This window comes from Saccopteryx bilineata, chromosome 4, assembly GCF_036850765.1.
Source record: "Saccopteryx bilineata isolate mSacBil1 chromosome 4, mSacBil1_pri_phased_curated, whole genome shotgun sequence".
Lineage (NCBI taxonomy): Eukaryota > Metazoa > Chordata > Mammalia > Chiroptera > Emballonuridae > Saccopteryx > Saccopteryx bilineata.
In genome coordinates, this window is record NC_089493.1 from 196,818,718 (window position 1) to 196,846,205 (window position 27,488).

Genomic DNA, 27,488 nt, shown 5'->3' on the forward strand with positions numbered 1-27,488 from the left:
CCCTTCCCTTCTGCCCGGGTTCTGTTTGCTGAGACTGGAGCTGCTGGCCGGGCAGAGGGGGGACTGGTCTTCATGTCCTCGCCACAATTGCGCTCCACGCTCCTCCTTCAGGAGGCAGGATTTGAAATGTCGGGCGCTGAGCTGTCTGCCCAGAACTTATGAGGATTCTCAGGCCCCTCGTTCTTTCCAGGCGACCCCAGAGAATGAAACGTGTGTGCTTTCCCAATGGGGGGGTGGGGTGGGTGGGGGGGTGGGGGGAGCGGGCCCATCACGGGAAAGGGCTGCTGGCTATGCACAGGCGAGACCGGTCATCCAGGGTCACTGCTGCCCGTGTCTGACGTGCGTGGAATAAAAGCAGCATGAAGTCCAGTGCCTCACCGTCCAGCATTTTCTAGCTCTGTGGCCTTGGGGGGGGGGGAGGCAGTGACTCCCTGGGCTCCCGTTTCCTCTGTCACGCAGGTGCCAGGACACCCACCGCCCGGGAGGACGGCGTGGAGAGGAAGGACGTGAGAACGGCCCGACGTGTGCACAGCACGGGACCGAGCACCTGGGCCTGGTGGCTCCCTCTGACCCGCCGGCTTCCTGTCCTGTCCTCTCCTGCCCGCCCTCCAAGGCCGGTGGCGCCCATGCCCAACGGAACGGCGCTCTGTTCGGGTTTCACTTCCTGTCGTGGGGGCGGCTGGGGGGGGGGTCTGGGATGGTTTCCCCCCCAGTGCCGGTGCAGCCCGAGGCCCCGAGAGTCTCCCCGGCGGAGAAACGCATCTTTTGTGCCGTGTCACTGACGCCGCATTGAGAATTTCCCAAGGGGAGAAAAGAACAGAGCTCGCGAACGGAGTGTGTGCTCATTTATAACCCTTCCCTCAGCACACCTTTCAGAGCCCAAGTGAACGTTTAGGAGCGTTTTACTAATAATAATGTCTTAGGCATGTGGATAACCAAATGTTTTTTCCATTTCTTTAAGGTAATGTTCTGAAACCGGAATAAATCATCCCAGCACACAAAAAAATACCTGTTATAAGGAGAGAAACGATAAAGAAATAAAACCGGGAGAGAAAAATAAAAAGAAAGAAAAAAGGAAGCTGCAGTGTGCCCGAGACGATGATTTATAGGATAATTTGTCTTCGGAGTTTTTCTAGCAGCGCCAACGATGGCGGCGTCTCTACGCACACGTGAGGCAGGAGAGCCGCCGGGCCGGTCTCCACGCGGGAGGGCGGGGCGTCACATCTCAGACGGCGCTTACCGCATGTGGGGTCACTCTGTCCCGCGGCTGTCCCCGCGACTTGAACAACAGTTAAGAAAAACGGGATTTGGCCCTGGCCGGTTGGCTCAGCGGTAGAGCGTCGGCCTGGCGTGCAGGGGACCCGGGTTCGATTCCCGGCCAGGGCACACAGGAGACGCGCCCATTTGCTTCTCCACCCCTCCCTTCCTCTCTGTCTCTCTCTTCCCCTCCCGCAGCCAAGGCTCCATTGGAGCAAAAATGGCCCGGGCGCTGGGGATGGCTCCTTGGCCTCTGCCCCAGGCGCTAGAGTGGCTCTGGTTGCGGCAGAGCGACGCCCCGGAGGGGCAGAGCATCGCCTCCTGGTGGGCAGAGCGTGGCCCCTGGTGGGCGTGCCGGGTAGATCCCGGTTGGGCGCATGCCGGAGTCTGTCTGACTGTCTCTCCCCGTTTCCAGCTTTGGAAAAATACAAAAAAAAAAAAAAAAAGAAAAACGGGATTTGGGACCGCCCAGCCTCAGCATCAAACCCAAGGACTGAATCTCCGTGATGGGGGCGCTGCGGGGGGGGGTGAACGACAGGTGGGTCGGCGGGCAAAACCCACACCCTCGGACCTTTTCCACCCAAAACCCAAAGCCCGGCGCCTCCGGAAGCGTGTTGAAGGGAGTTCTTGAGTGAACACGGAATGTATGGCCCGTTTCCGTCTGGAGAATCACGGTGGAAATCCGGCGGGCGGGTTCCATCCAGGGCTGCTGGGATCGCCGGCCACAGCCGCCAGGACGGAAGGAGACTTTCCTCCCGCCCCGTGGATAGTCCGCTGGCTGGCGGGAGCCGTGTGCGAGGGCTGCCGCTCGATCTGAAAGTCACCGCCGTGCCACGGGTTAAAACGCCGGGAGCAGAAAAGGCCGTGGAGGCTCTGCTGGTCCGATGGATTCCCTGGACCGGCCGAGGAGAGACGGGGTGGTAGGTGCGGGGGGCTTGAAGCTCGCAGTCACGGAGGTCCCTGCACCCCAGCTGCCTCCAGGAGGGGACTGTGACCCTGGCAGACAGACCAGGCGGCTTCACCCACCTGCGGGGGAGGGGGCTGGACGGACACGGGATTGGTGGCAGGTGAAGGCGGCTCCCGGTCACTTTGGGGATCAACAGCAGCGTGCGCCATGCTGACGAAGGCAGGGGTCACCCGCTTACCCCCTGTGGGGGCTTCCGTCAGGAGAGCCCACCTGAGGCCGCTCTGCCCCAGGGGTGTGAGGTGGGCAGGAGCCCCCGTGCCCTCCAGGGTCCTCGCCCGGCTGGTGCTTTCGAGAGGCTGAGTGACACTCACCTAATGGGAGTGGGAGCCCCCAGGCTCACTGGACATCCGGCACCTTCTGGAAGGAGTGACCCCCCAAAAGCCTTATTAAAGTCAAGATAAGTGACCCCTCACTCCCCTGAGGGTTGAGCCCGCATGGCCACGGAGGGGGAAGTGAGGCCAGCTGGACAGAGCCCGTCCCCCCCACTGTCCCCCGCCTCCGAGGCTGCGTGGCCCCTGCCTTCCCATGCTCCCCTAGTGGCCTCCAGACTTAGTTTATACACACGGCCATTGTCCCCCAGTCAGGCCGACAGTCATGAGTTCCTCTTTCCCCCTTTAACACACGGGCATTTCAATCACTGCCTCATGGCGTCCCAGGCTGGCTCCATCCTCCCTGCTTCCTCAGCTCTCAGCGCCGGTGGCCGGGGGACACGTTCGCGTCCAGACAGGGCTTCCGGCAGCAGATGGACCCCGAACTGTGGGGCTGGGGCTGGGGGTTCCCCGTTCCTGCTCATTCCGACCTGGGCGATGATGAAGGCCCCTGAGGAGGCCGGCGGGCGCAGACTGCCGCGGGGGGGTTGACTTCAGGCGGCCGTGTATCCTGAGGGTCGGATATACACAGCCGTGGTCACGCAGAAAGAGGCAGAGGTGGGAACCCGCCCGGCCGGCCGCCGTTTCCGTGGGGCTCTGTGCCCTGGCGCGGCTCTGGGCGGTTACCACTGACATCAGGGGCTGCGACGTCACCCAGAACACAGGGAGGACCGGACGCTGGTTCTGCCCTCTGTCAGCCACGGAGCCTCAGCCCAACTCACGTTGAGCCAGATAATGTTCAGTTTCCTTGTGCAGAAGTGACTGCCAACGACCCTGGCCCTGGTCTCTCCTGAAAACGGCCAGCAATAGGAGGGAGCGGCTGGATGCCACCTGTGTCCCCACCCAGAGCCACTGCCCAGGACACTCCGGGTGTGACCGCCCGGGACACCTCGGGCGTGGCCGCCCGGGACACCATGGGTGTGACTGCCCGGGACACCTCGGGCGTGGCTGCCTGGGACACCATGGGTGTGACTGCCCGGGACACCTCGGGGGTGACTGCCCAGGGCCACTGCCCGGGACACCTCGGGTGTGACTGCCCGGGACACCTCGGGCGTGGCTGCCCGGGACACCACGGGCGTGGCTGCCCGGGACACCCCGGGGTGTGACTGCCCGGGACGGTACTCAGTGGACAGGCTGTCGCAAGGGACACAGAGGGAGCGGGCGTGAGGCTGTTTCTGAAAGCTGAGAAGCCCCCGCCGGACACAGGTCTCTCCCCTCCCCCCCCCCCCCCCCGTCATTCTCCCGGCAGCCTGGGAGCTGGGAGGGGTCATCGCCTCACAGCCACACGGACGGACGGACGCTCTTCTGTCGGCTTCCCGCCCGCCCGTCACCCTCGGGGGGTGCGTTTTCCCAGTCCAGCATTGTGGCCGCCTCACCCATGGCTCTGCACCTTGAACGGCTCCCCGGGGTGGCCCGAATTAAAGCCACACTCTGGACGCCCGTCTCGGCCGGGGTGGGGGGTGGGCGCTGGGGACGGAGCGAGGCCGGCGGGGTTCAGAGTGCGGGAGTTATTCACAGCCGTAACTCGGTTTACGTGTTTCCCGCCCACTGTGCTGTTATTTAATTGTGACAGAGGCTCCTCGGAGCAAACTTTCACGGTCCGGGATTCCAGGTCTTTCTTTCTGTTTCCCCGCAAGCCATTAAGCATTAGGAGCCGTGGAAGGGGCCCTTTCTGCTTGTCTTGCATTTTAAGCATTTTCTGCCCGTCGCTGTGAATGCAGACTGACTGCACTTAATTTATAGGGAGGATTGATGTATAGACTCTAGGATGACAACGGACAGACGATCAATAAGGGATGATGATAACAGCATGTCATATCAAGGAACATTAGGTCTCGGGCATGATTTGGGGAGAGAAGTGGGCAGTTAGAAACCCTGTCATCTGAAGAAGGTCAGGGCCTGGGAGCAATAAAAACGCCTAAGCGTATAAAACCACACCTGTGAGCCAGGAGAGGGGACGGAAAGGGGCTCTGGATTGCGTGGGGGAGACTGCTTCCCCCAGGGCAGGGATCTGGGCGGTGGGGCGGGCGCAGCTGCCTGGCAGAGGGTCTGTGTGGCGCTGAGCGGGCCAGCAGTGGGATGCAGAACAACTGCAGACACCAACTTCTCCGGGGGCCGCGCCCGCCCGGTCCTCAGAGAGAACAGTGGGGGACCGGACGCTGGGAAGAGCCTTAAGGTGACTGGGGGGTGGGGTGGGGGGATTCAGCACACGGGTCAGGTGTGAGACCCCCCCCCCCGTCTTTATGACGTTCCTCCCTCCCAACTATTCTGGGGGGAGAGGTTTGACCATCTCGTAAATTGTTGGCTGGTGCAACTGAGAGAGAAAATCAAACACACACATAAACAAACAAAGTGCCAAGCGGCACATTTCATTACTGCTCATCTCAAAGAAACACCACTCTAAGTCGTCGTTCCCTTGGAAAAGCACCCACAGGGCCCCAGAGGACTCCAGGAACACCACATGGGACCAGGATTCATGTAGAACAAGTCCAGCCTCCCCCCCGGCACCTGCAGGGACCCCAGGGGACCAGGCAAAGGGTGCGTGTGAGAGCAGAGAGAAGCAAGTGGAACCCAGCCCACTCCCTCCCTCGCGCCGTGTAGGGGGCGAGATGAAATCAGACACGGGGGTGGGGGGGCTGAACCCTCTGTGTTTACATCCGGCTGCTCTGGGCGAGCCTCGCAGACCCCGCTTACCTCCTTGGAGGGTGTACTCGGTCACCGCCCTGCTGAAGACGCCCAGGCCGGCCCCGTTGTAAGCGGCCACCTGTATCTCGTACTGCGTCCAGATGATCAGCTCGGTCACCAGGCAGTAGTTGACCTCGGGGCTGGTGATGTTCCTCTGCTGGTATTCCCCGGGCAGGCCGGCCAGGCGGTACCTGCAGCAGACGGTGGAGAGGTGACTCGCCCGGGACGTGGTGTGCCCGCGGCCCTCCCGCGCAGCGGAGGGGGGTGTGGGTGTGTGAACAGCGGCCAGGCCGGGAGGCCTGCCCACGGCGAGGCCGCCTCCTGATTCGCCCGTTGAAACGGAATAACCTCTCGGCTCGCGTGCTGAAAGTGCTGGGCGGAACAGAACCGACATGTGAACCTTGTTCCCGGTGGAGGGAAAATGACAGCTTTTAAAGCACACCTGTCCTGGGAGCATGGGGGCTCAGCACCCCAAAATTCCAGACGCGACTTCAGTCGGGGTGGTTGCTGCCCATCAGTCTGAGTGACACGTCCCCCCAGCCCCGTGACTCTGACACGGGTGGGGGGGACAGAAGAGCAAGTCCAGCCCCGGTAGCTCCGCTTAGGAATTCTATATTTGTTCAAGCGGGTCCCAGAACCAGACGGAGAGGCTTCCAAAGGTGCAGACGCCCCTAAAACACTAGCCCGACGCCGAGCATGGCGAAGCATGTCTCGGGGAGACCTTTGAGAGCGTACGCGCAGTAGGCCCTATCGTGCGCCCGACGCAGGGATTGGAAGTTGTATTTACTTTAAGAAGTGACCCACAGACAGGACTCTGGACTTGGACATAAACGAGGAGATGGCCGTTCGCGCTCTGGAAGGACATTGACAGCACCGCTCTGAGTGGCTCGCGACTTCCCAGGGCTCTGTGCAGAGAAGGTCATCAGCGCCCTGGGTGGAGTCAGGACCCTGGGCGGTGGGGGTCCCCTGGGTGGAGCCAGGGCCCTGGGCGGTGGGGGTCCCCTGGGTGGAGCCAGGGCCCTGGGCGGTGGGGGTCCCCTGGGTGGAGCGATTCCGTCCAAGGAGCGGTTCTCGCCTGAGGAGGGCCTGGCTCTGTCAGATACGTGGAGATGGGGGTAGACGGGGCAGGAGGACACACAGCCAGAGACACCTGGGTCCTCCCTGACGCGGGCGATGTTGAGGGCCCCGGGGTCCTGGTCAGCACCCTGCGCTGTGCCCTGGGCTGGACCCGCCGCAGCAAGGCCGCCGCCATCAGGACGGAGGAGAGACCCGGAGTCCAGGCCCCTGAGCGGGAGACGGCTCTCCCAGAGCAGAGGGCTGCGGGGCACTAAGGAAGTGGGGGGACTTCACGGAACACCCCCCCCCCCCGTGAGGATCGGGCTCTGTGGGGCACCTCTCACCCTCTTGCTGTCGACCAGACCCGCGGTCCCGGGCGAGGCCTGTCTGACGGGAAGGGGCAGGGGGCTGAGGCTCCTGCGCCCCTGGCCTGAGAGGAGCCACAGCCCGGCGGGCGGCCCTGGGGATGGACAGTGTCCTCCTGCGGTCAGTGCGTCAGAGACCACCTTTCCGCTTCCTGCCCTGCCGGCCTCTGACCCCTCCCGAGACAGCCCCCTGGCCTGGAGGGAGGACCTGCGTGAGCAAGTGTGAGGGCTCGTCGCGGGGGTTCAGATCGTCTACGTCACATGACGGTCCTCAAGGCAGTGACGACAGGGAGAGGGGACCGGCGTGGAAGACCCCCCTGCCATATATGGTCACTTGAGTCCCCTACGTACAAAGCACAAATTTCTGGAATAAATGCCACCGAGACTGGCAGGTGAGCCGTTAGGACACGGCCACCAGAGTGTTCCGGTGCGTGAAGGGGGCCCAGGCCCGCCTCCAACCAACGTGGCACACACTGGGCGTGACGGCTCAGGAAGGAGCCCACGCGTGAGGGACCGTCACCAGACCATGCACATCCCGGGGGGAGCAAAGGTCTGAGCCCCAGGAGACTCGGGCCGGGAAGGACACTGCGAGCTGGGCGGTCTCCACAAGTTTCCAACTTCTCTGGGCGTCTGCGGCCACCTCCCCACACTGACAGAGTCCTCACGGCACCGCACAGGGACGCTGCAAGAACAGGATGAGACGGCGGAGCCCGGCGGGAGGGGCAGGGTGACGCGCCCCCTCCTCCCCCTTTCTGAAAGCCCCCCCTCCGGGACGTAGGCCGAGTCACAAGGGACCAAGCCTGCTGAGCCGCCGGGCCTCTCCGGGCCCCCCCTCTCCACGCGACTGACCCTGCTCCTTTCGCGGCGGCGGGCTCAGGCCGCCCCGTTCTGTCCGGCGGCGCGGAGTCCTCGCCTGGCAGTCACAGAACGTCTGGAAAGGTCACAATTAACTAACAGAAGTGCAGGGCACCGTCCTCCGGCGGGCGGGATGCGTTGCCCGGGAGACCGTCTCAAACAGAACAAGACGGTATTTTTCATAAGGAAATAACAGGAGAGAGTGTTTACAAAGGACCTAACCCTTCTGCTCTTCTTAAAGAGACACCCTACCCGTTATTATAAATATCTGATCTCTGCGCACGCAGCCCTACTGGGGGGGGGGCGAAGGGGGGCGACGGCCATTTATCTCCGCCCTGTCCCTCCCTGGGCCGCGCTGCGCATCTGACGTGGGGGACGTGTGCTCTGGAGGACGCGCTCGCAGGCAGAGGTGATGTGCAGGCCACAGGGTGACTCCGGGAGTGTTTCTAAAGCGAAGTCATTTCGGCACGGGGCCTTGAGATTTCTGGAGACTTTGATATATCCACGGGCCGTGGGGCCGTGAGGGCATCCTCCTTTTTGGGGCTTTCTTGACTTAAGCCCCTACGAAATACTCCACTGGCACCATCACAGAAAATCCTTTTCACGGCAGCAATCCCACCAAATGGAAACATATGCCACGGCCCCCGACGGGCCTCTGGACACCGGAGAGGCCTCGTGAGGAGAGGGCGCGCCCCGAGCCAGGTTCTGTGGCCGATGTTTCAAGTCCCACCCAGCAGCTGGAGCTGAAGGAAGCTTTTGCTTCGTGGGCCCAAAGACAGACAGACAGACAGGCAGACAGCCAGTCAGGAAGAGGAGCACACGGGGGCGGGGCCACGAGGGCACGGCCCATCATTTTCACTGGCCGGTGAGCACAGGACAAGAGTGCCGGTGGAACAGGGAGCTGGTGGCGTGAAGCCACCGCCTCAGCCTTCGGGCAGACGAATGCCAGACAGGACCTGGATGGAGCCCACGGTGCCCTGTGCCGGCAGGGGGCAGAGTGCAGTCTCTTTACCCTCCTGGGAGATGGGGTCGGGCAGCTGGGGGCACAGCGAGCCTGGAGGGCCCTGGGTCTGACTCTGGGCATCCCTAGGCATGGCTGTGGTTGGGTCACTGCGGGCAGAGGATGACCTGGCTGGTGCTGAGAGAATGATTCATAGGCACGAAGAGAAACTTGGCTACGACGGCCGCGTGCGTGCCCCCGGCACACAGGCAAACACGTGTGAAACGACGAGTGTGTGATGACGTGGGCATAGACCAGGTGAGCGGTCCTCCCTCTCTGCAAAGGGAATGGAGTTGGAGAAGCAACACTTCCCTCCTCTCTCCCATGTATCTAAGAAACGACACGTACCCCGTGAAACCTTTTCCACCCAGCATCTTCTGAGCCCGGCTCAGAATGGGCCCGGCCCGGTTCTCCGCCGGGAGGTGGTAACCGCACCCCTGTTCTGGCCCCTGAGGCCACGAGGGGGTCAAAGTTCATGTCAGACTAGCAAGCACGTCCACGGCTGTGCACTCTGTTAGAAGGGACTTCGTAACTATCCTTTACTACGGCTTTCTTCTTCCTTTGTTACTTGTGTCAACAAACCACCGCCGGGATCACATTCGGTGCAATTTTTAAATCAGCAGTGGTTTGGGCAGAGTGAGGGCGGCTCCCCTCAATCCCAGCCCTGGTGGGCGTGGTCCTCTCGTCGCGAGCCCCGCCCTCCCCGCCCCCGAGGCGGAGCCAGCACGATGCCCGCCCCCTGCACACGTGCGCCACTCGCCTGCACACGTGTGCGTCCAGCCTGCCCCGTGTTTCAAAGCCCCTCGCTTTCATTTCCAACACGGAGAAACCGTGAAGTCGCATGTAAAAAAGCTAGATTTTTACATTCGTTTGAAATACGAGGAATCCTGGAGATCCTGAACAGCACCCACCCTGTGCATAGTGACAACGGGGTGACCGTTCAGTCGGCTGTATTATTATTGTTTGTTAGAAATCGCGACAGTTCATCACGCACACCCCTGGGAAAAGCTTAGCATGAAGAGGGCACTTTGCTCCCCACCCATAATAGTCCCCTCGTGCTTCTGTCCGACGCAGTGTTCTGCGCGCACGCGGACGGCTGGACCTGCGGGCGCTGACCCCGCGGAGCTTCCCGGGCGCCCCACCCTCTCCAGGTGGGCGCCCACCCTCCCCACCCCCTCCCCGGGGTCGCCCAGCGGGCTCCATGCTCCTGCCCGCCCCTGGGCTCCTGTCAACACTCCCGTCTGCAAGCCCAGCCAGCCAGGGCCTGACTCTCTGTCGTGACGTCTGGAGAGGCCCCACGGCGGGCGACTTGCCTGAGGATGTACCCGCGCAGCACCCCGTTGTGCTCCGTCTCGGGGGGCGGCTGCCACTGCACCATGATGGACTGATTGGTGCGCCCACTGGCCACTATATTTTTCGGGGGGGCACTGGGTGGCTCTTCGGGTAACATCAACCTGGAAAGAAAGGGCGGGGAGGGCAGAGAGGTCAGTCGGCGTCAGAGGCAGAGGCGCCCGGCCGTCCGCATTCCCTGCCTCGCTGGGGCTGCGGCCGGACTATTTCCTGAGCTCGGGGGATGGACACAGCGAAACACACACAGCTGGTCAAACGGCCGGGACGTGTGTGGGACAGAAGACCAGCAGTGACGGGCAGACAGAGGCGGCGACCCCAGCCCGTCCGAGCGACCCCAGCGCCTGGGCTCTCTGAAAGCGGGACACGCCTGAGCGGCCGGCTTGCAGGCTCCCGCCCTAGACGCCTTCCCAAGGGTTTTCCTCCGCTCGCTCGTTCAGACTTCTCAGAGCAACTCCCACGGGCTCCGCTCATCCCCGACTCACGGCTCCCTCTGCCCCCCAGAGCTCAGGTTGCGGAGGAGGGCCCGCTGACACGGGGTGACGGCGTTTCCCGCCCCTGCACCCCAGGGACGGTTCCCTCACGACACCCAGGACCCTGGCCCCCGCTCCCGGCCGGCCGGCAGTCAGGACCGAAACCCGGGACTCCCTGTGCGCAGAGGGTTGTGCTATCAGGAGCGCCGCGTCTGAGACACTGTGCTCAGAGCCCTCCCACCGCGGCTCCAGTCTTTCCCGCGCACAGGCTGGCGGTGGGGCTCAGGGCTGGGGGCTGATCCCGGGGTCCGTGCCCGCCCCGCCCCCTGCCTACGCTTCCGCGTGCTCTCGGGCCGCACCGCCCCCCATCACCACGCCGAGCGGGCGCGCCACACACCTGCTGGTCTCTGCGCTGTACTGGCCTTTGCCCACTTGGTTCACGGCGCACACCCTGAACTGGTAGGAGCGAGCTGGCGTCAGGCCGCGCACGGTGACGCCGGTCATCTCGGGGCCGACGTTGGACAGACGCACTTTCCACGGAGAGTCTGAAAGGAAACAGATGGCACGCCCCCGTGAGCACAGGCCCGAAGAACAGCGCGCCAGCGCGCCCTGCGTCCTGGGGAATTACGCACGTGCGCAGCCCGGCAGCTCCAGGAGACGCGGCACCGATCCCCGCCTAACAGATGTGGAAACCGGGGTGCAGGGTCACGTGGCTGGTGACCGGTCAGCCCGGCACTGAACATGGGTTTCCCGCTCCGAGTCGAGGGTGCCTCCCGTCACCCCGGGCTGCCCTCAGCAAGTAAGGGATTTCCATGAGACCCGCCGACGGTGCTCTGAATGGGGCCACAGTGCTCCCCGGCCCTGTGCTCAGCGTGCAGTGACCGGGCGCTGGCGGCTGACACGTCCAGGCAAGCAGACTGCAGACTCCCTCCCAGAACTGATGCGGCGTGTGCCACTCGGCGATAAATTAAAACTGAATTTGTTAGCATTTTAATACAAGAGGAAATGAGTGGGACAGAGACAGACGGGGACGTGTGTCCTGCGGGCCATCTGCGTGGCGGCCCCCCACCCTCCTGAGTGGCTTTGGCTGGAGAGACACGAGACTCCCAGCTGGTGTGGTTATCTTTCCTGCCAGCGCCCTGCAGGTGTGTGGGGCCATGGCCAGCCTAGGGAAGGAGGGGCTCCCGCCTGCAAGGCTGCAGAGCGTCCACCGGGCTCCTGCATGGCTGCCCCACGTGGTGCCGAGGTCAAGCGCTTGTGTGGGCCCGATCATTTCGCAGCAGGGGCCCTGAGGTGAACGGGACCTGGCTAGGCCTGGGAGCGCCCGCTGTGCCATGAGTTCCCATCCGGAAGGGCTCTTGACAAGTCCTCAGGGGAAGAGTCCCGTGGAAATCAATCTGTCCTTCGCGTTTCCCGGGAAGTGGAGAAAGTAGAATCCTTGCCACCCACACGGAGAAGGGGAGAGAGACGGATTGGTTCCCGCTACGGCAGACGGGGCGGGCCGTGTGCACACTCCACGCCACACAGAACCACGGCCGGCTGCGCGAACCGGGAGGGCCCGCTGTCTGCACCTGGGCGCTGAGCAGAAGCAACGCCCTCCGGTCCTGAGAAGCGGAGATGGAGAAGCTCTGGCCACCCCTGGTCGGGCTGTCACAGCCCCTGCGGCCGGCACCGCTGCCTATGAGGTGGTGAGCCCCCCGCCGGTCTGCGTGCTGGTCACAAAGCTGGTGCTTCCCACCCTCGCACATGTCCCGGGAGCCTCTTCTGATAAAAAAAAAAGAGCGTCGGCATGTCCTCAACTGAAGGTGCCCAAAGAAGGACCTCCTTTTCCAAAGACTTGAATTACTTCCCAAAGCTCCGTCACTGTGAGGACGTCCGCGCGTCAGCGTGCGCCCGTCACCCTGGGGCTCCTCCAGGGAGGACGCGGAGCCCGGCCTCGGGGAATTCAGGAGTGAGTGACCGTCGCTGCCTAGACGTGTGGATGGACAGCACAGCACACAGATGGAGCCGCCCGGGTTCCGGGGGGCGTGCGGTCACACACACACACACACACACACACGCACACACACACAGCCCAACACAACACACGCAGCGGCAGCTGAATGGGGCTGGCGTCCCCTCTGCAGGCCTTCAGGGAGCCCACGCAGCGACACCGTGAGGGCGCAGGCCCCCATGCCCAGGACTCGGGGTGCTCCAGGCGAGAGCCAGGGGAGGGGAGGCGGGGCTCCACCGAGAGCCAGAGGAGACAAAATCACCCACGGAAAGGAGGGACCCTGGCTGGATCCTGACCCGGACGAACCCCCTGGGAGACGACGGTTTTCAGAACAGACCCGCAGCCGTCAGGGTGCAGGAGCTGAGAGGCTCCCGGGCACCTGGCTGACCCCGGTGCTTCTGTTCCGCTCCGGCTTCACGGCGGCGGCCAGGGCAGCAAAGCAGCGGAGGAACGGCAGTGCCAGGAGGAGGCCGCTGAGGCGCCGGCCAGGCCCGCGCTGTGCCCCCCCGTGCCCCTCCCACGCGGTATCCCGGGTGAGGGGGTCCGTGTCAGGGCAGACGACAGACCTGCTCTCCAGACCCCACCCCCTCTCAGCGTGTCTTGAGCAAAGATGAAGCCTGGCGCCGCTCACAGAAGTCCGTGCTTCTAAGTTTAAGGAACACACACGGATCTCGAGCTGGGGGCTGGGAACCGCGCCCTGGTGGGGATGGGGTCCCTCCGGTCACCAGCTCTCTGACGCCTGTGCGGGGGGTGACGGGACCTTGGGGGCTCACGTCAGAGCTGTGAACCGGCAGGACACTCACAAAGGGGGCTCTCCTGCATAAACGGGAGGGAATCGTGAAACAAACGGACCGTTTAGTTACTTTAAGAATACTTTAAGAAATTTCCCTACACGTGTTAAAAAAAGTCCAAAGCACCGGGAATGAGAGGGATGTCTTCCACAATGGAAAACGACTGTTTCAAACGTCACGGTCATTGTCACGACGAACAGGCAGGACCGGTCGATGGAGGTGGGAGTGGGAAGTGGCCGAAGGTGGGAAACACCCAGGACAGCAACCCTCTCCCAGCGCCCTGACCACGGAGTTCTGCCTGGTCGGAAGGGGACTCAGGAGGAGACCCCAGTCACGGCCGCAGGACGACGAAATCCTAGGGCAACTTTCACAGAAAAAGGGCCAGAACCTCTGGGCTCAACCCCGCAAACTTCCCTGGGCAGCAGAAAGAGAGAGCTGGAGGGATGGAGAAGCGTTATTATTCTCTGGGTGAAAGGTCAGAATGACCAAGGAGTCCGTTCTCACATAACGTACCGCAGGCTTAACACACGATGAAAACGCCCACGAGACTGTTTTTGAAACTTGACAAAAATCATCCCATTCTTTCCGGAGAGAATAAACAGGGTGATAAGAAGTCACGAAATTCTGGAAGAGGAAGGGGGACTGGCTTTATTGGTTCTTAAAATACATTTAAAGACCTAAAGCAAATGAAAATACTCTGACACGGGCAGGTAAACAGATGATGGAGCAACGGACCCGAATAAACCCCCGCACTGACCTTTGTATAAACGTGTCCTCTTAACACGCAGCCAAAGAAACATTCACCACGACGAAAGGGGGGCTGTTCGCTAAGCTACGCCGGGTAAGCGGAGGTCGTTTTAGGGGGGGGAAGATAAAGTCACCCGTCAGAACACTTCACGTCTCGATGTTCCGGATGAACGAGAGAGTTAAATGCGTTAGAAGCAAAAGCTTTAACAGCAAGCAGAAAACTTAGGCGGGTCCGTATTTTATACTCGACAGTGCTGAACCATCCACCCGTGAAAGCAATAAGAGAAATCGTAAAGGAAAACAGCAAGAGACTTAAGTACATAAAAATCAAACGCTTCGGTCTGCCCCTCAAAAAAGCAGTACACAAAAATAAAGGGTAAAAAAAAAGCGAGTTGAAAACATACTTGTCACAGGTGACAGAAAACCCCCCCCCCCCACAAAAACCCCACTGGAGGCTTCGCTATGGAAACAGGGGAAGAGGACAGGGACAGACACATCCCAGCAGCAGAAGCCGCCCCACATGGAATGTTCAGGGGTCCCTGGGAAGGCACCAGGAAACAGCTCCGGGACCTGAACGGCACAACGATGGTTTCCTCCTAGGCGTTTTCATTGCTGTGGGTGTCCTGCCTCTGATCGGTGCCCTGAGGGTCTCGTTTGTCTATGTGTGGGGGGGCAGGGATGCCTGAGCAGGATGTTGAGACAGCGGCTGCCCCCCCAGGGGCAGAGCTGACCAAAGGCAAGGCGGGGATGGGAGAGCACTCCCAACGCAGGAGGACGAGGACGAGGACGAGGACGAGGACGGGGCAGTGGCTCTGGACACGCAGAGCAACAGGGGCGTGGAGTGGCGGGCGGGGTCCGAGGAGGGACGGCGCGCTGGGCCAGGCTGACGTGCCACCACCTGTTCTTCAGCAGTGGGGACTCCTGCGCGGGCAGGCAATGGGGCTAGCCATCTGGCTAGAAGACGGGTTAGGGGACGCAGCCGTGGGCCGTGTTTAAATTGTGAGCACACTGGGGGCGGGGAGTCAGAGGTGACTCCTGAGGAGTCGGGGTGCCCCGCCCAGCCCCGCTGGGGCACCTCCTCCGGGCACCGACTCAGCCCGACGTCGCTGAGAACTTCTGCCTGACGGGGGATATGGGGAGGCCGGAGGGAGGGGTCAGGGCGACGGGCCAGCCGCCGGTCAGGGACAGGGCTTGCCGGAATGCAGAGGGGCAGGGACTCGGTGAGAAGTTGATAAGCAAAACCAACAGAGCTTCCCAAGTTATGGGTGAGGGACAGGAAACGGCCCGGGATTCAAAAACGACGTCCATGTTTCCAACCTGGCAAAGGAGTGACCACTCCGGGGCGAGAACAGTGAGTCCTATTTTGACAGCTGGAGTTTGTCCAGCCTGGGGGACATCGCGGTGTGTAGACGGTCACGTGCATCTGGGTCTCCGGGGATGGCTCCAGGCTGGGACCAGCTCCGAGGGGGCGGCGTCAGCAAGGGACAGGTGGGCACGGGGCACGGGGGGTCGTCACTGGGGACGCACGGAGGGTGAAGGGACCGGAGCACGGAGCACGCGCGTCCACAGACAGCTGACGTTTTAGGGGCAGGACTGGAAAGGAAAGCCTCAGATGAGTCAGAGAAAATGGTCAAAGAGGAAGAAGAATCTAGAACAGGGGTGGTCAACCTTTTTATTCCTACCGCCCACTTTTGTATCTCTTGTTAGTAGTAAAATTTTCTAACCGCCCACCCGTTCCACGGTCATGGTGATTTGTAAAGTAGGAAGTAACTTTATATAATTTATAAAGCAGAGTCACAGCAGTTAAAGCATATAATAATAATTATTTACCAAGAACTTTATGTCGGATTTTCACTAAGTTTGGCAGGATAAATCTTTATAAAACAACTTACTCTAGTTCAATCTATCTTTTTTTTTTTTTTTTTTTTTTGTATTTTTCTGAAGCTGGAAACGGGGAGAGACAGACTCCGGCATGCACCCGACAGGGATCCACCCGGCACGCCCATCAGGGGTAACACTCTGCCCACCAGGGGGCGATGCCCTGCCCCTCCGGGGTGTCGCTCTGCCGCGACCAGAGCCACTCTAGCGCCTGGGGCAGAGGCCAAGGAGCCATCCCCAGCGCCCGGGGCCATCTTTGCTCCAATGGAGCCTTGGCTGCGGGAGGGGAAGAGAGAGACAGAGAGGAAGGAGGGGGTGGGGGTGGAGAAGCAAATGGGCGCCTTTCCTGTGTGCCCTGGCTGGGAATCGAACCCGGGTCCCCCGCACGCCAGGCCGATGCTCTACCGCTGAGCCAACTGGCCAGGGCCTAGTTCAATCTATCTTTTTATTTATACTTTGGTTGCTCCGCTACCGCCCACCATGAAAGCTGGAGCGCCCACTAGTGGGCGGTAGGGACCAGGTTGACCACCAGTAGGGGGCGGTAGGGACCGGGTTGACCACCGCTAGGGGGCGGTAGGGACCGGGTTGACCACCAGTAGGGGGCGGTAGGGACCAGGTTGACCACCACTGCTCTAGAATGAAGAGAGACGGGATTCAAGGCATTCCAGCCAGTGCTCCGAGCACGGCCTCCGTAGCGGCCCCAAGGAGGCCCCTCCGCCAGGGCCGGCCCGCAGTGAGGGCGGGTGCCGGGACCTGCCTGCCTCTGCCATGGATGTGAGCTGGCTCGGTCCCTGCAGGAGCCATGGTTCCCAGGGGAACGGTGTCCTAGCCAGCCCACGGGAGGAGCTGGCTGCAGAGTGTGCCCACGTCACTGGACAGACGGACTGCTGGAGGGGTTCTGTGGGACTGTCCACGTGCACAGCGCCGAGTGCAGGCCACGTGTGATTTCCACGCCAGCGTCTTTGCAGCGACACCGGTCTTCCCGGCCACAATCCGCTCGCACGCTCAGCTGCTTTGTAAGGGCTCTGAACTCGGACAACAATGGTCACGGGCCCAGAGGACAGCGCTGGTCTCTGCACCTGCCGGGGCAGAGGGTGGCGCTGGTCCGCAGACGGCAGCAGAGACCACGGACTTGCTGGGCAGCGGAGCCCAGGGTCGGTCTCAGACGAGCATCTCATCCTCCGTAGGTCGTTCGTGCAGTGACAATGACAGTTGTCTGGGTTCCTCTACATCAGAGGGTCTGAGCAGCTCAGCTGGTTCAGTCGGAGAGCCAGAGGCTCAAGAGGGACCGGCGACGCTCTCGGTCACTGTGAGTGACCCGAAGTGACAGAACACCGACAGGGCTGTCCAGGGGGCGCCGGGCGCTCTGCAGGCACCACAGGTACAGGGGGACGGCACGTGGACCCGGCCTGCCCTTGGGGCTCACGGTCTTGCTGGGAGACCAGTGTCTACGCCATCTAGACAGTGACCGCGGCACGGAGCACTCAACACACAGAGGGCACTCAGGGAGGGACACAAACCCGGCCTGGCACGAGTGGGGCTGGGGTCAAGGAGAAGGGTGGTAGGAGAGCAGTCCCAGGCTGGCCTTGGGGACAAGGGAGCATGTTCCCAGCAGACCCTGCCCCCACCCCAGCCACGTCCTATCCCCCCTCCCCCCCCAGTATTGTCGCTTTAGGAGCTGGCTGCTGCGACGCCTGCCAAGCCCCCCCCTGCGGGCTGTGCGTGCGGAGGCTCTGGTCTCACGTCACGTCCCTGCTGAAGATGCTCTGACGCCCCACACCCCGGCCCTCGGTCACTGTGCTCCTGCCCCGCCCTGTCCGTCCCTCGGTCACCGTGCTCCCGCCCCGCCCTGTCCGTCCCTCGGTCACCGTGCTCCCGCCCCGCCCTGTCCGTCCCTCGGTCACCGTGCTCCCGCCCCGCCCTGTCCGGCCCTCGGTCACCGTGCTCCCGCAGCGCCCTGTCCGGCCCTCGGTCACCGTGCTCCCGCAGCGCCCTGTCCGTCCCTCGGTCACCGTGCTCCTGCCCCGCCCTGTCCGGCCCTCGGTCACCGTGCTCCTGCCCCGCCCTGTCCGGCCCTCGGTCACCGTGCTCCTGCAGCGCCCTGTCCGTCCCTCGGTCACCGTGCTCCTGCCCCGCCCTGTCCGTCCCTCGGTCACCGTGCTCCTGCCCCGCCCTGTCCGTCCCTCGGTCACCGTGTTCCTGCCGCGCCCTGTCCGTCCCTCGGTCACCGTGCTCCTGCCCCGCCCTGTCCGTCCCTCGGTCACTGTGCTCCTGCCACGCCCTGTCCATCCCTCGCCAGCTGCTCCTGATGCAGCCAGATGTGTTGACGTGTGTGACCATCCCTGTGACGCTAGTGAGCTCAGACTGACCGTTTCCTCTGGGGTGCCTGGCTCCGGGCAGCCCGTGCGCACAGCCACCATGGGGGGCCTCAGCGCACCTCCAGACTCCCCCCAGGAGGCTCGGCCCACCCCTATTTCGCCCCCATGGGCCTCCCGTTCGCCTCTTCTCTTCCCCAGAGAAGCCAGAGCTGCTGTTTTTCCACTGCAGCTACGAAAAGCACCGTGACGTTTTAGCGGCTGTTTTGCGCCTGAGCCCAGAGGTAAGTAAAGGTCAATGACATTAGAGCACAGAGGGAGAGAAATCTGATGACCGTCCCTCCCCGACCAGCCCCGCCCCGCCCCACCCGGTTCAGCTACTCACTGTTCTCGGACAGCTCCACGATGTAGTACAGGACCGGGCTGTTCCCGTCGAAGGGGCGGACCCAGGACAGCTGCACGGCGTGGCCGTGGGAGGAGTTGAGGCCAGCCAGGAGGTTCTGCGGGGGGTGCGGCAGCTCGCTGGGGACACGGAGGGACAAGAAGGAGGAGGAACAGGTCAGCACCGGCGGTCAGCCTGGGGTCTGCATGGCGCCGTCCTGCCTGAGCGCCAGGTTTTGGAAACGGAGAACAGAAGATACGCCACCCCCACACACACTCACTCACTACCGCCCCTCCACACACACACACAGAAACCCCCTCCTCCACCGTTCACGGCTGTTTTGTTCTCCGGACACGAGTTGCCGCAACTCTCCCGGGAGGAACTGCCACAGCTAGCGCCTCCGTAACTTAACGCGGGCGGGGGGTGCCAGCCAAGCTGCTGGACTCTATATTTCACTGAGAAAAGCCGGACAGTGATTTGTTTTGATGGCGGGAAGTTCACGAAGACGCGGCGAGCCAGACGACCACGGCAAGGCGGGGGGGGGGGGGTGCGTGACTTCATCCGGGTTCCTGGCGCCGGGGCCTTCGGAGCGTCCAGCTAGGACGCCCATGTGCGTTCTCTGACGACACGGTCGCCCCACGATACACAGCGTGAGGTCACCCTGCCGCCCGCCCGGTCGGTCGGTCCTGCTGGGTGCTGGGGGGTTTGGGAGCAGCCTCGAGAGGGGACGGCGGTGGAGACAGACGCCATGGGAGGGTAAGGAGGACGACGGCGAGGCCGCCCGGTGGAGACGCTGTCAAAGCCAGCAGGTCTGAAGTTACCGGCGGGGCGGGCCAGCAAGGGGACTCCTGGGGACAGAGCCTCCCATCCAGCACCGCGGTCTTTCCCGGCCACGCCCACCACGCCCGCCACCTTCGTCCTGAGCTGCCCGCACCCTGCATTGAACCTTCATACCTCTCCGGTCTGGGAGCTGGACCTCCCTGAGGACGGCTTCTGCCCTGATGAACGTCCCCCGCCCTCCAAACCCCCCCCTCCCAGGCGTGCCGGGGACAGCAGGAGCCCAGGGTGACCTATTTCACCCACGAACTACTTCTGGTCTCCTGCAGACCTCAAGGACTGCTGACCCGCGTAGGTCGGCACGAAGAGCCATAATTATACCTGATCTGTTTAATTTAAAAAAAATGTGCTCATTAACCTTTGAAATTTCCGAAGCTGTTCTGTGCTGGCGGCGACCTAAGATACTGAGCTCTCTCTAACCGTTGCACGCCGATTATCAACAAGTGTTTCTGAGGGAGACTGCGCCTTGGAGTCCAGAGAAGAGTCAAGCAGGGCCTGGAACGTTAGCTTACTCCCCACACCCCCCACACCCGCTGTCTTTATTGTGAAATGAGTTTTAAATTTGAAAAGGAGCTGCTATTTCTAGGTGAGCTCCCCCGTCACCAGACCGCCCTGAGGTCTCCAGGGCAGACCACCAGCACGAGGACACTCCACAGTGGAAGGAGCTGGTCCACTCCTGCCCACGTAACTCCTGCTGGAATCGGTTTGCTCTGAAACCACACTGATGCCGGTGACCCCGTCCCACCCGGGAACAAACTCAGCACGAACGTGGACGCATGCACCCAAAGAAGGCTGTGGTCCGAGCGAGAGGTCGCCTGGTTCCTCGTCCCCAGATTCCTGGGATGGGACTTCCTGAGCGATGGGGCTGTCTTTGCTCTTTCTGATGGCCCCTCAGACTGCCCTGAGGTTTTCCTCAGGAGGTCACTCATGGCCACGCCCTACATAGTCCCAGGAGTGGGTCATTCACGCTGGGGAGACCAACCAGGTGATCTGAGGGTTGAGGCATAGAGCTGGTGACAGTGGCCGCACCGTCTGACCTCCAGGAGCGGAGGGGACAGGGCTGGAGCCCGTGGGTCTTTCCCACGGCCGGGAAAACGTGAGGTTTTCCCACACGGATGACGTTGTGTGGCTCTTAGCCTATGCCGAGAGCGCACTCAGAACGCCCGTCTGACAGGTGCGCAGACGCCTGCTCCCTGGGGCCGGTGTGCTCTCCAGGTCGTGTCACTCTTGCTACGTACACGGGGGGGGGCACACGTTAGGCACCCCCCCCCCCCGTCCAGATGTTGGCGTATAGAGTCTGGAACACACTCGTGTTCAGCCCCCCCCCCCCACGCCCGTCCTCAGAGCCCGCCGGTCCTCACTCAGGACGCGGTTCTAGGAAGCGTCGTTTCCGAGCTCTCTCCTCCGAGCAGCTCAGGAGCCACCAGCAAGAAGGGGGTGGGCTGGCCACCGGCAGGCTCGCAAAAACCGGCCGTCAAGAGCCTGAGACATGGGGGGGGGGGCGGAGAAAGATTCCGGAAGAAGACTGAGGGGGGAAAAGGACTTAGCAACTTCAAAGGCGACGCTGCCTTTGAAGGAACCGAGGTGTGCGCAGCCCACAACGGCCGAGGACACCACGTCCGTGACGCGTTGAGAAACAGGCCCCCGTCCACCCCGGCCCAACGAAGCCCACCTCCTCGGCTCCCAGTCACGCCCAGGACGAGGGCCTGGTGCGAAGTGGGATTTTCACGCCCATCACAGGACTGAGAGTCGGGAGGAAGTTAAGTCTACAGGGTACAACCCCCCCATCCCCCTCGAAAAACCTCTGTGTTCAGTCGTGCCTGTGCCTCGCGGCCCAGGGGCTCTGAAACGTCCACTGGAGACAAACTATTTCTCTGAGCAATAAATTCCGGTTATCTGGAGAACGAAGCTCCGTGAAACACTTGACTAGCCCATCAATAACCGATAAATGCGGCCTTAATGTATTCTGAATCCGTTTTCGGGGGATCGTATCTAATAGAAAAAGATTACATCTTGGCGGGTTTTTTTTTTTTCCTGCCAACTTTGAAAGGAGATAAATGATCAGCCCAGTGACTCACCGACGGTGACATGCAGACAGGGTGACAGATGGAGCCGTGGAAAGGGAGCCCAGTGCTGAGTCACTTTGTAATTTAAAGAGAAGCTTGGTGGGGGGGAGGCCGAGGGGGGCCACGGTCCAGCCTTTACACCACAACGACATCCGGAATCGGCAGCCAGGAGCCAGGCCGCGTGCGGAGATGAAGCCACGTGTGTTTTAGAGAGAGAAACGGCTTTGGAAAGGACTCAGCAGGAAGCAGTTGTCTAAACGGTGCCCACAGGGGACGGCTCGGGTGGGGCGTGGGGGGTGGGGATGGGCTGGGGGCTCAGAGAAGTACTTTTCTGTAAGAGCCTCGCCCCTTAATTGCACCAACGATAACTTGGGTCAGACCAGTCCTGAGCTTCACGCCGCGGACAGAGAGGTCGGCCTGATCCTTCTGGAGGAACGGTGTGAGGTCGTTCACTCCTCATCACGGGTTTGTGGCCAGCAGCGCTCACGTGAGAGGCTCTCCCGCTGCCTCCGCATCCACGGGCGGGGGCGGGGTGGGGTGGGGGGCGTAAACTGGGTTTTCTCTGCTCCCGGGAGTTTGTCTCTGATCTCGGGAGGGAAGATGCAATCCTAACTGGGCTACTACAGAGGAACCATCAGTCCGCAGAGCCTGGGGAGCCGGCCGGTCCCCCCGGCAGGCACAGCACCACCCCTGTGCAGGTGTGACCTCGCCCCGATGGCCCTCACCTTCAGGCACCGGTCACCTCGCAGGAGAGACACGCCTCCCAGCAGTGACTGGTGTGTCGCTCTGCCCTGCTGTTAACGTGCAGGACGCAGCATGGGGCCATCTGGAATGGCAGAAGCCTGTCCCGACGGGGAGTGGGAGAAGGCAGACCCTCCTAAGCCAGCCTTCCGCTGTGGCACTGAACTTGCACGCCCACTTCCACCTCATCCCTGCAGGGGGGCTTCCCCCGGACTCACGGGGCACCCACGGTACACCTGGCCCTGGGGGGGCACCGAGGGCTCAGCAGCAGACAGACGGGGCACACACAGGCCGTGGAACACGGAAAAGACAGAGAAGGAGAGAGACTTCCAGGCGCTGGGGGAGGGGCGGGGTGCCTTTGGGACGCAGGAGGGCATGCCCACGGGACCAGGGGGCAGAGCCTGAGCTGAGACGGGCGAGGGCCGCCCCGAGCTGGCTCCAGGTCAGCTCTCCGCATACATGCAGCTCTCACACCAACGCTGTGACGGACACAATGACGGGCCTGCTTCACAGCTGAGAAGTGTTGCCAGGCCCCGGTCAGCCACCCAGCTGGATGTGAGGGTGCCGTCCAGCCGGGCTCGCTGGGGGTGGGGGACACACACACCACTGTTGACGCAGGCGCGAGCCCGGGCCAAATGCTGCTCCTGATCCCCGCTGTTGACAAAGCGGCTCTCAGCTTCGAGCGGGGAGACGGCTCTCGGGCTCCTCCGAAGGACGCGGCTGGGCCCCGTGAGCGCCTCTCCGTCACTTCTGCGAGGCCAGACTTCCCTCTTCCCTCGTTTTCTTCTTTGTCATCCTCTGAGTACATCGCGGAAACACGACTGAGCTCAATTTGGAAGTCCTCGGTGGAGCGCAGCACACCCCGCAATCATGAGGGATGATCATGGTCATCACGGCCGTCACTGCCGGTGCCGTGGAGTTGAGACCGATGCGGATCTGGGGACGCTCCCGCGCCGTGAGCTGACGCTTCCCCAACCCGTTCCAAGGACGATGTGGAAGAGCCGCGTTCTGCTCATTACAGGCTGACAACAATTCACCAGGAGCGACTGTCTCCCAAATCAGCTCTGTACCCAGTCGTTCCCTAAATTGGTTTGAATCACCAATCTGCAAATATTTCTATATTTAGAGAGGAGGTGGTGGTGTTTTTTTTTTACCATTACGGGAAGCCTATTATTTTACCGAGACGGCAACGTTTGCTGAAAAATGTGTTTTACTTAGAGGAAATCAAATAAGCAAATAGCAGGGAAGGTATGTAAATCAGAGCGTGAGCCGAGCGGAACAGGGGGAGTGCGCTCCATTAGAGGAGTGCAGTTTGGTGGCGGCTGACGGCGTCCTGACGAAACGCGGATGTTTCTTCACTTGGTCCTTGTGATGGACGACAGGAGCGTGCGCGGAGGTGGTTTAAAGATGCGAACAGCACAGCGGACCGTGTGCACTCACCAGTCCTGGACTCCATTATTACCCCCCAAAAAAACCAAAACAAAAAAAACCCAACAAAAATCCCACACAGGCGCTGGGAGGGGAGGGGAGACGCAGGACCGGGGCTGGCTGGGGCCCAGGCTCCTGGCCACGCGGTCTGAGCCTGTGTGCTTGTCCCCAGGGAGGGGGAAAGCCAGGGTGTGGGCTCCCAGGGGAGTCAGGGCAGGAGCAGAAGCAGGAGGCGGGCGGCCAAGGCCTGTGACATACCCACGTTCATGTGTTCGTGCGTTAGCCCAACCCGACACGCGTTTGCTGAGCGCCTACAGCGTCCGGACACTGTCAGGCCCCAGGGTGCAGAGCTGCACCACCTGGGCTGGTCCTACCGCGGGGGTCGGGGGTGGGGTGGGTAAGGTGACCAATCGTCCTCCTTCAGGGAGGACAGGCCTTCTTTTGTAAGTTCCGTCCCCCCTCAAAAAGTGTCCTCCTACACGTCCTCCTTTTTGATATTGGAAGACCTCATCTGTCAATGTCCGTATTCGATCAATGCAGTCGATCCATTGCGTGTGATGTGATGTATGTGTATCTAGATGAGTACTTTTCTCTTACACTTATTAAAAATTAGTAGGCATGTAAGCCTAATGACAATAGAAAATATCACTCGTATTTATTATGGAATTATCATATTGTAGTGTATTATTGCTGCAATGAATAAGATGTTTCTTTCATTCACGATGTTGTTTTCTTCGATTTATTTTTGTCCTCCTTTTCATTGTAAAAATGTTGGTCACCTTAGGGGGGTAGGGATCCCTAAAAGCGGTGCTTCCTCCCAGGTGATCAACAGCCGAGCACTGTGGGAGGCACTTGGCGTCCCAGGGGCGGATCCGGACGGACGGATGGCACAGTCACGTACCAGGGGCGGATCCGGACAGAGGGACGGCACAGTCACGTGCCAGGGGCAGATCCAGATGGACAGATGGCACAGTCACGTGCCAGGGGTGGATCCAGACGGACGGATGGCACAGTCACGTGCCAGGGGTGGATCCAGACGGACAGATGGCACAGTCACGTGCCAGGGGCGGATCCGGATGGAGGGACGGCACAGTCACGTGCCAGGGGCGGATCCAGACGGACAGATGGCACAGTCACGTGCCAGGGGTGGATCCAGACGGACAGATGGCACAGTCACGTGCCAGGGGCGGATCCGGATGGAGGGACGGCACAGTCACGTGCCAGGGGCGGATCCAGACAGACAGATGGCACAGTCACGTGCCAGGGGCGGATCCAGACGGACAGATGGCACAGTCACGTGCCAGGGGCGGATCCGATGGACGGCACAGTCACGTGCCAGGGGCGGATCCAGACGGACAGATGGCACAGTCACGTGCCAGGGGCGGATCCGATGGACGGCACAGTCACGTGCCAGGGGCGGATCCGATGGACGGCACAGTCACGTGCCAGGGGCGGATCTGGACGGACGGCACAGTCACGTGCCAGGGGCGGATCCGGAAGGACAGATGGCACAGTCACGTGCCAGGGGCGGATCCGATGGACGGCACAGTCACGTGCCAGGGGCGGATCCGATGGACGGCACAGTCACGTGCCAGGGGCGGATCCGGACGGATCCGGATGGAGGGACAGCACAGTCACGTGCCAGGGGCGGATCCGATGGCACAGTCACGTGCCAGGGGCGGATCCGATGGCACAGTCACGTGCCAGGGGCGGATCCGGACGGACGACACAGTCACGTGCCAGGGGCGGATCCGGACGGATGGCACAGTTAAGCCGTGGAGACAGCACCCCGCTGAGGCACCCCACGTGGGGGTGCGGGGGCCACAGGAGGACACAAGGAGCCTGGGGGAGGGTCCGAGGGTGAAAGGGGGGTGGGGAGCCCGGCACCTGCACACGCACTAACAGCGCTGGAGGGTCATCTGCGCAGGACCCCAGCGGACGCCCCAGGGCAGGGGGCACCTGCTGTCTCACAACCGACCAGGGCGACCTTTGCTCCCAACATGTGCGCAACCGCTACAGAGAACAACGGGTGGGTCATCCTGGGGTGAGACCATTAGGGGGTGGGTGGGGCTATTTCAGGGACTGGAGGCACAGCCCCCAGCCGGCCGCTGGGCGGTGCGACCCGGCCCCCCTGCAAAGCTGCTCTCTGGTCCGCGTGCCAGTGCCACACACACACAGGCGAGAGCACGCTCCACGCTCCGCAGGCCCTCACATCTAATCCCCTCGCGGGGGCGGGGACTCGGGTGGAGGAGGCGTGGCCGACCGAGGAGTCAAGGTGCTCAGGCTCTACTTTTAGGGAATGAACTTTGTCTAAGGACTCCTTCCTGGGTTGAGGTGAGCAGCGCCCAGTAAGAGAAACCTCTGGACATGGCCATTTCTAACGGCGCAGCCTGGCGGTATCCCTGTGGGAGGAGGCGCTGAGCTCTGAGCTGCCGCCCCCACCCCCACCCGGGCCCCGCCCCCGCTGGCGCCGCTGCTTCTCGGGAGGGTCCCTTCTGTACATGCGGCTCAGGGGTATCTGGGAGGACCGCGATTTTAAAAAGCAAATGCACAGTATTTGTCAGCAAGTGTTTCAGCTTCCTGGCCGTGAGCAGAGGGCCTGGCGCAGAGAGAAGCAAACCCGGAGCTGGAAGGTTCCGCCCCCGGGCCCTGGGGCCCCCCAAGAAGGCCCAGATTAGAGGCCAAGGGCCGCTGAGTGCCGCTGGCAGGATTTCTAAAGACTTTGTGGAAAGTGTCCCCCGGCCCGCGAAGAGGCGGCTGACACTACGTCACGCACTCGGCCCGGCTGGCGCTGACGGTCCAGCCTCGCCTTGTGGGTGACCCTGCCGTGTCTCACCCGTCGGAGGTTCTGCTGGGCACTGTGCGGAGCAGCGGCCTGCGGCTGTGTGCGGCACGGTGCCCGCAGCCTCTCCCAGGGTGGAGTCGCTGGGGGAACAAGACCGAGAGACGGATGGAAGCCCTTCCTCAAACGGCCTCAACCGCGCTTGACACCCACTAGGTGCGCGCGCCTGGGAGACAGTGTCTCCGGGCGGCTGGCTGGAGAGCCAGCGCCGGCGTCACCCACGCGACCGATGGCCTGCCAGTCCCGACGAGAGAGGTGAGGGGCCTCGTGACGCCGGCCATCGGGGGACAGCCGTCAGGGGACAGGGCGGCACTCACATCACTTCCAGCCGGGCTGTGCGGGAGTCGTTGCCCCCGTCAGAGATGACCTCGCAGGTGTAGTCTCCGATGTCGCCTGACCACGTCTGGCTGAGGAGGAGGGACCCGTCCTTCTCCACCACGACTCTGGAACTGCCGGCCGGGGTGATGACCACGTTGTCCTTCTTCCAGACATAGCTGCGGCCAAGCAAAGGGTCTCGGGTCAGAAAGCATCTCGGGTGAGGGTCCTGGCACCCACCCTTCCCTGTCTGTGGGTGCCATCCTGCTCTTTAAAGGGGTGAATTCTGGTCCTGGCTCAGTGGTAGAGCGTCGGCCTGGCATGCAGAGGTCCCGGGTTCGATTCCTGGCCAGGGCACACAGGAGAAGCGCCCATCTGCTTCTCCACCCCTCCCCCTCTCCTTCCTCTCTGTCTCTCTCTTCCCCTCCCTCAGCCAAGGCTCCATTGGAGCAAAGTTGGCCCGGGCGCTGAGGATGGCTCTGTGGCCTCTGCCTCAGGTGCTAGGATGGCTCTGTGGCCTCTGCCTCAGGTGCTAGAATGGCTCTGGTTACAACAGAGCGATGCCCCAGATGGGCAGAGCATCACCCCCTGGTGGGCATGCCGGCTGGATCCTGGTCGGGCGCATGCAGGAGTCTGACTGCCTCCCCGCTTCCAACTTCAGAAAAATACAAAAAAGGGGGGTGGTGAATTCTATCATGTGTCCGTTATAGGTATAAAAAAAAAAAAAAGAAGGAAAAGAAAAAAGAAAATCAACCGGATATCTCGGTCATTACAGCTCAC

General features: G+C 61.9%; 1 protein-coding gene across 1 annotated transcript in view; it reads right to left on the reverse strand.

Annotated features, from left to right (window-relative positions):
- SDK1 (sidekick cell adhesion molecule 1) overlaps positions 1-27,488 on the reverse strand; it is a 771,944-nt gene that overhangs the window by 141,426 nt on the left and 603,030 nt on the right. The window contains exons 13-17 of the mRNA XM_066273473.1: positions 26,711-26,887; positions 18,483-18,619; positions 10,771-10,918; positions 9,867-10,007; positions 5,287-5,468 (exon numbers count right to left, since the gene is read on the reverse strand). Of these exons, the coding sequence (XP_066129570.1) occupies positions 5,287-5,468; positions 9,867-10,007; positions 10,771-10,918; positions 18,483-18,619; positions 26,711-26,887 (785 nt within the window). The remainder of the gene's footprint in view (positions 1-5,286; positions 5,469-9,866; positions 10,008-10,770; positions 10,919-18,482; positions 18,620-26,710; positions 26,888-27,488) is intronic.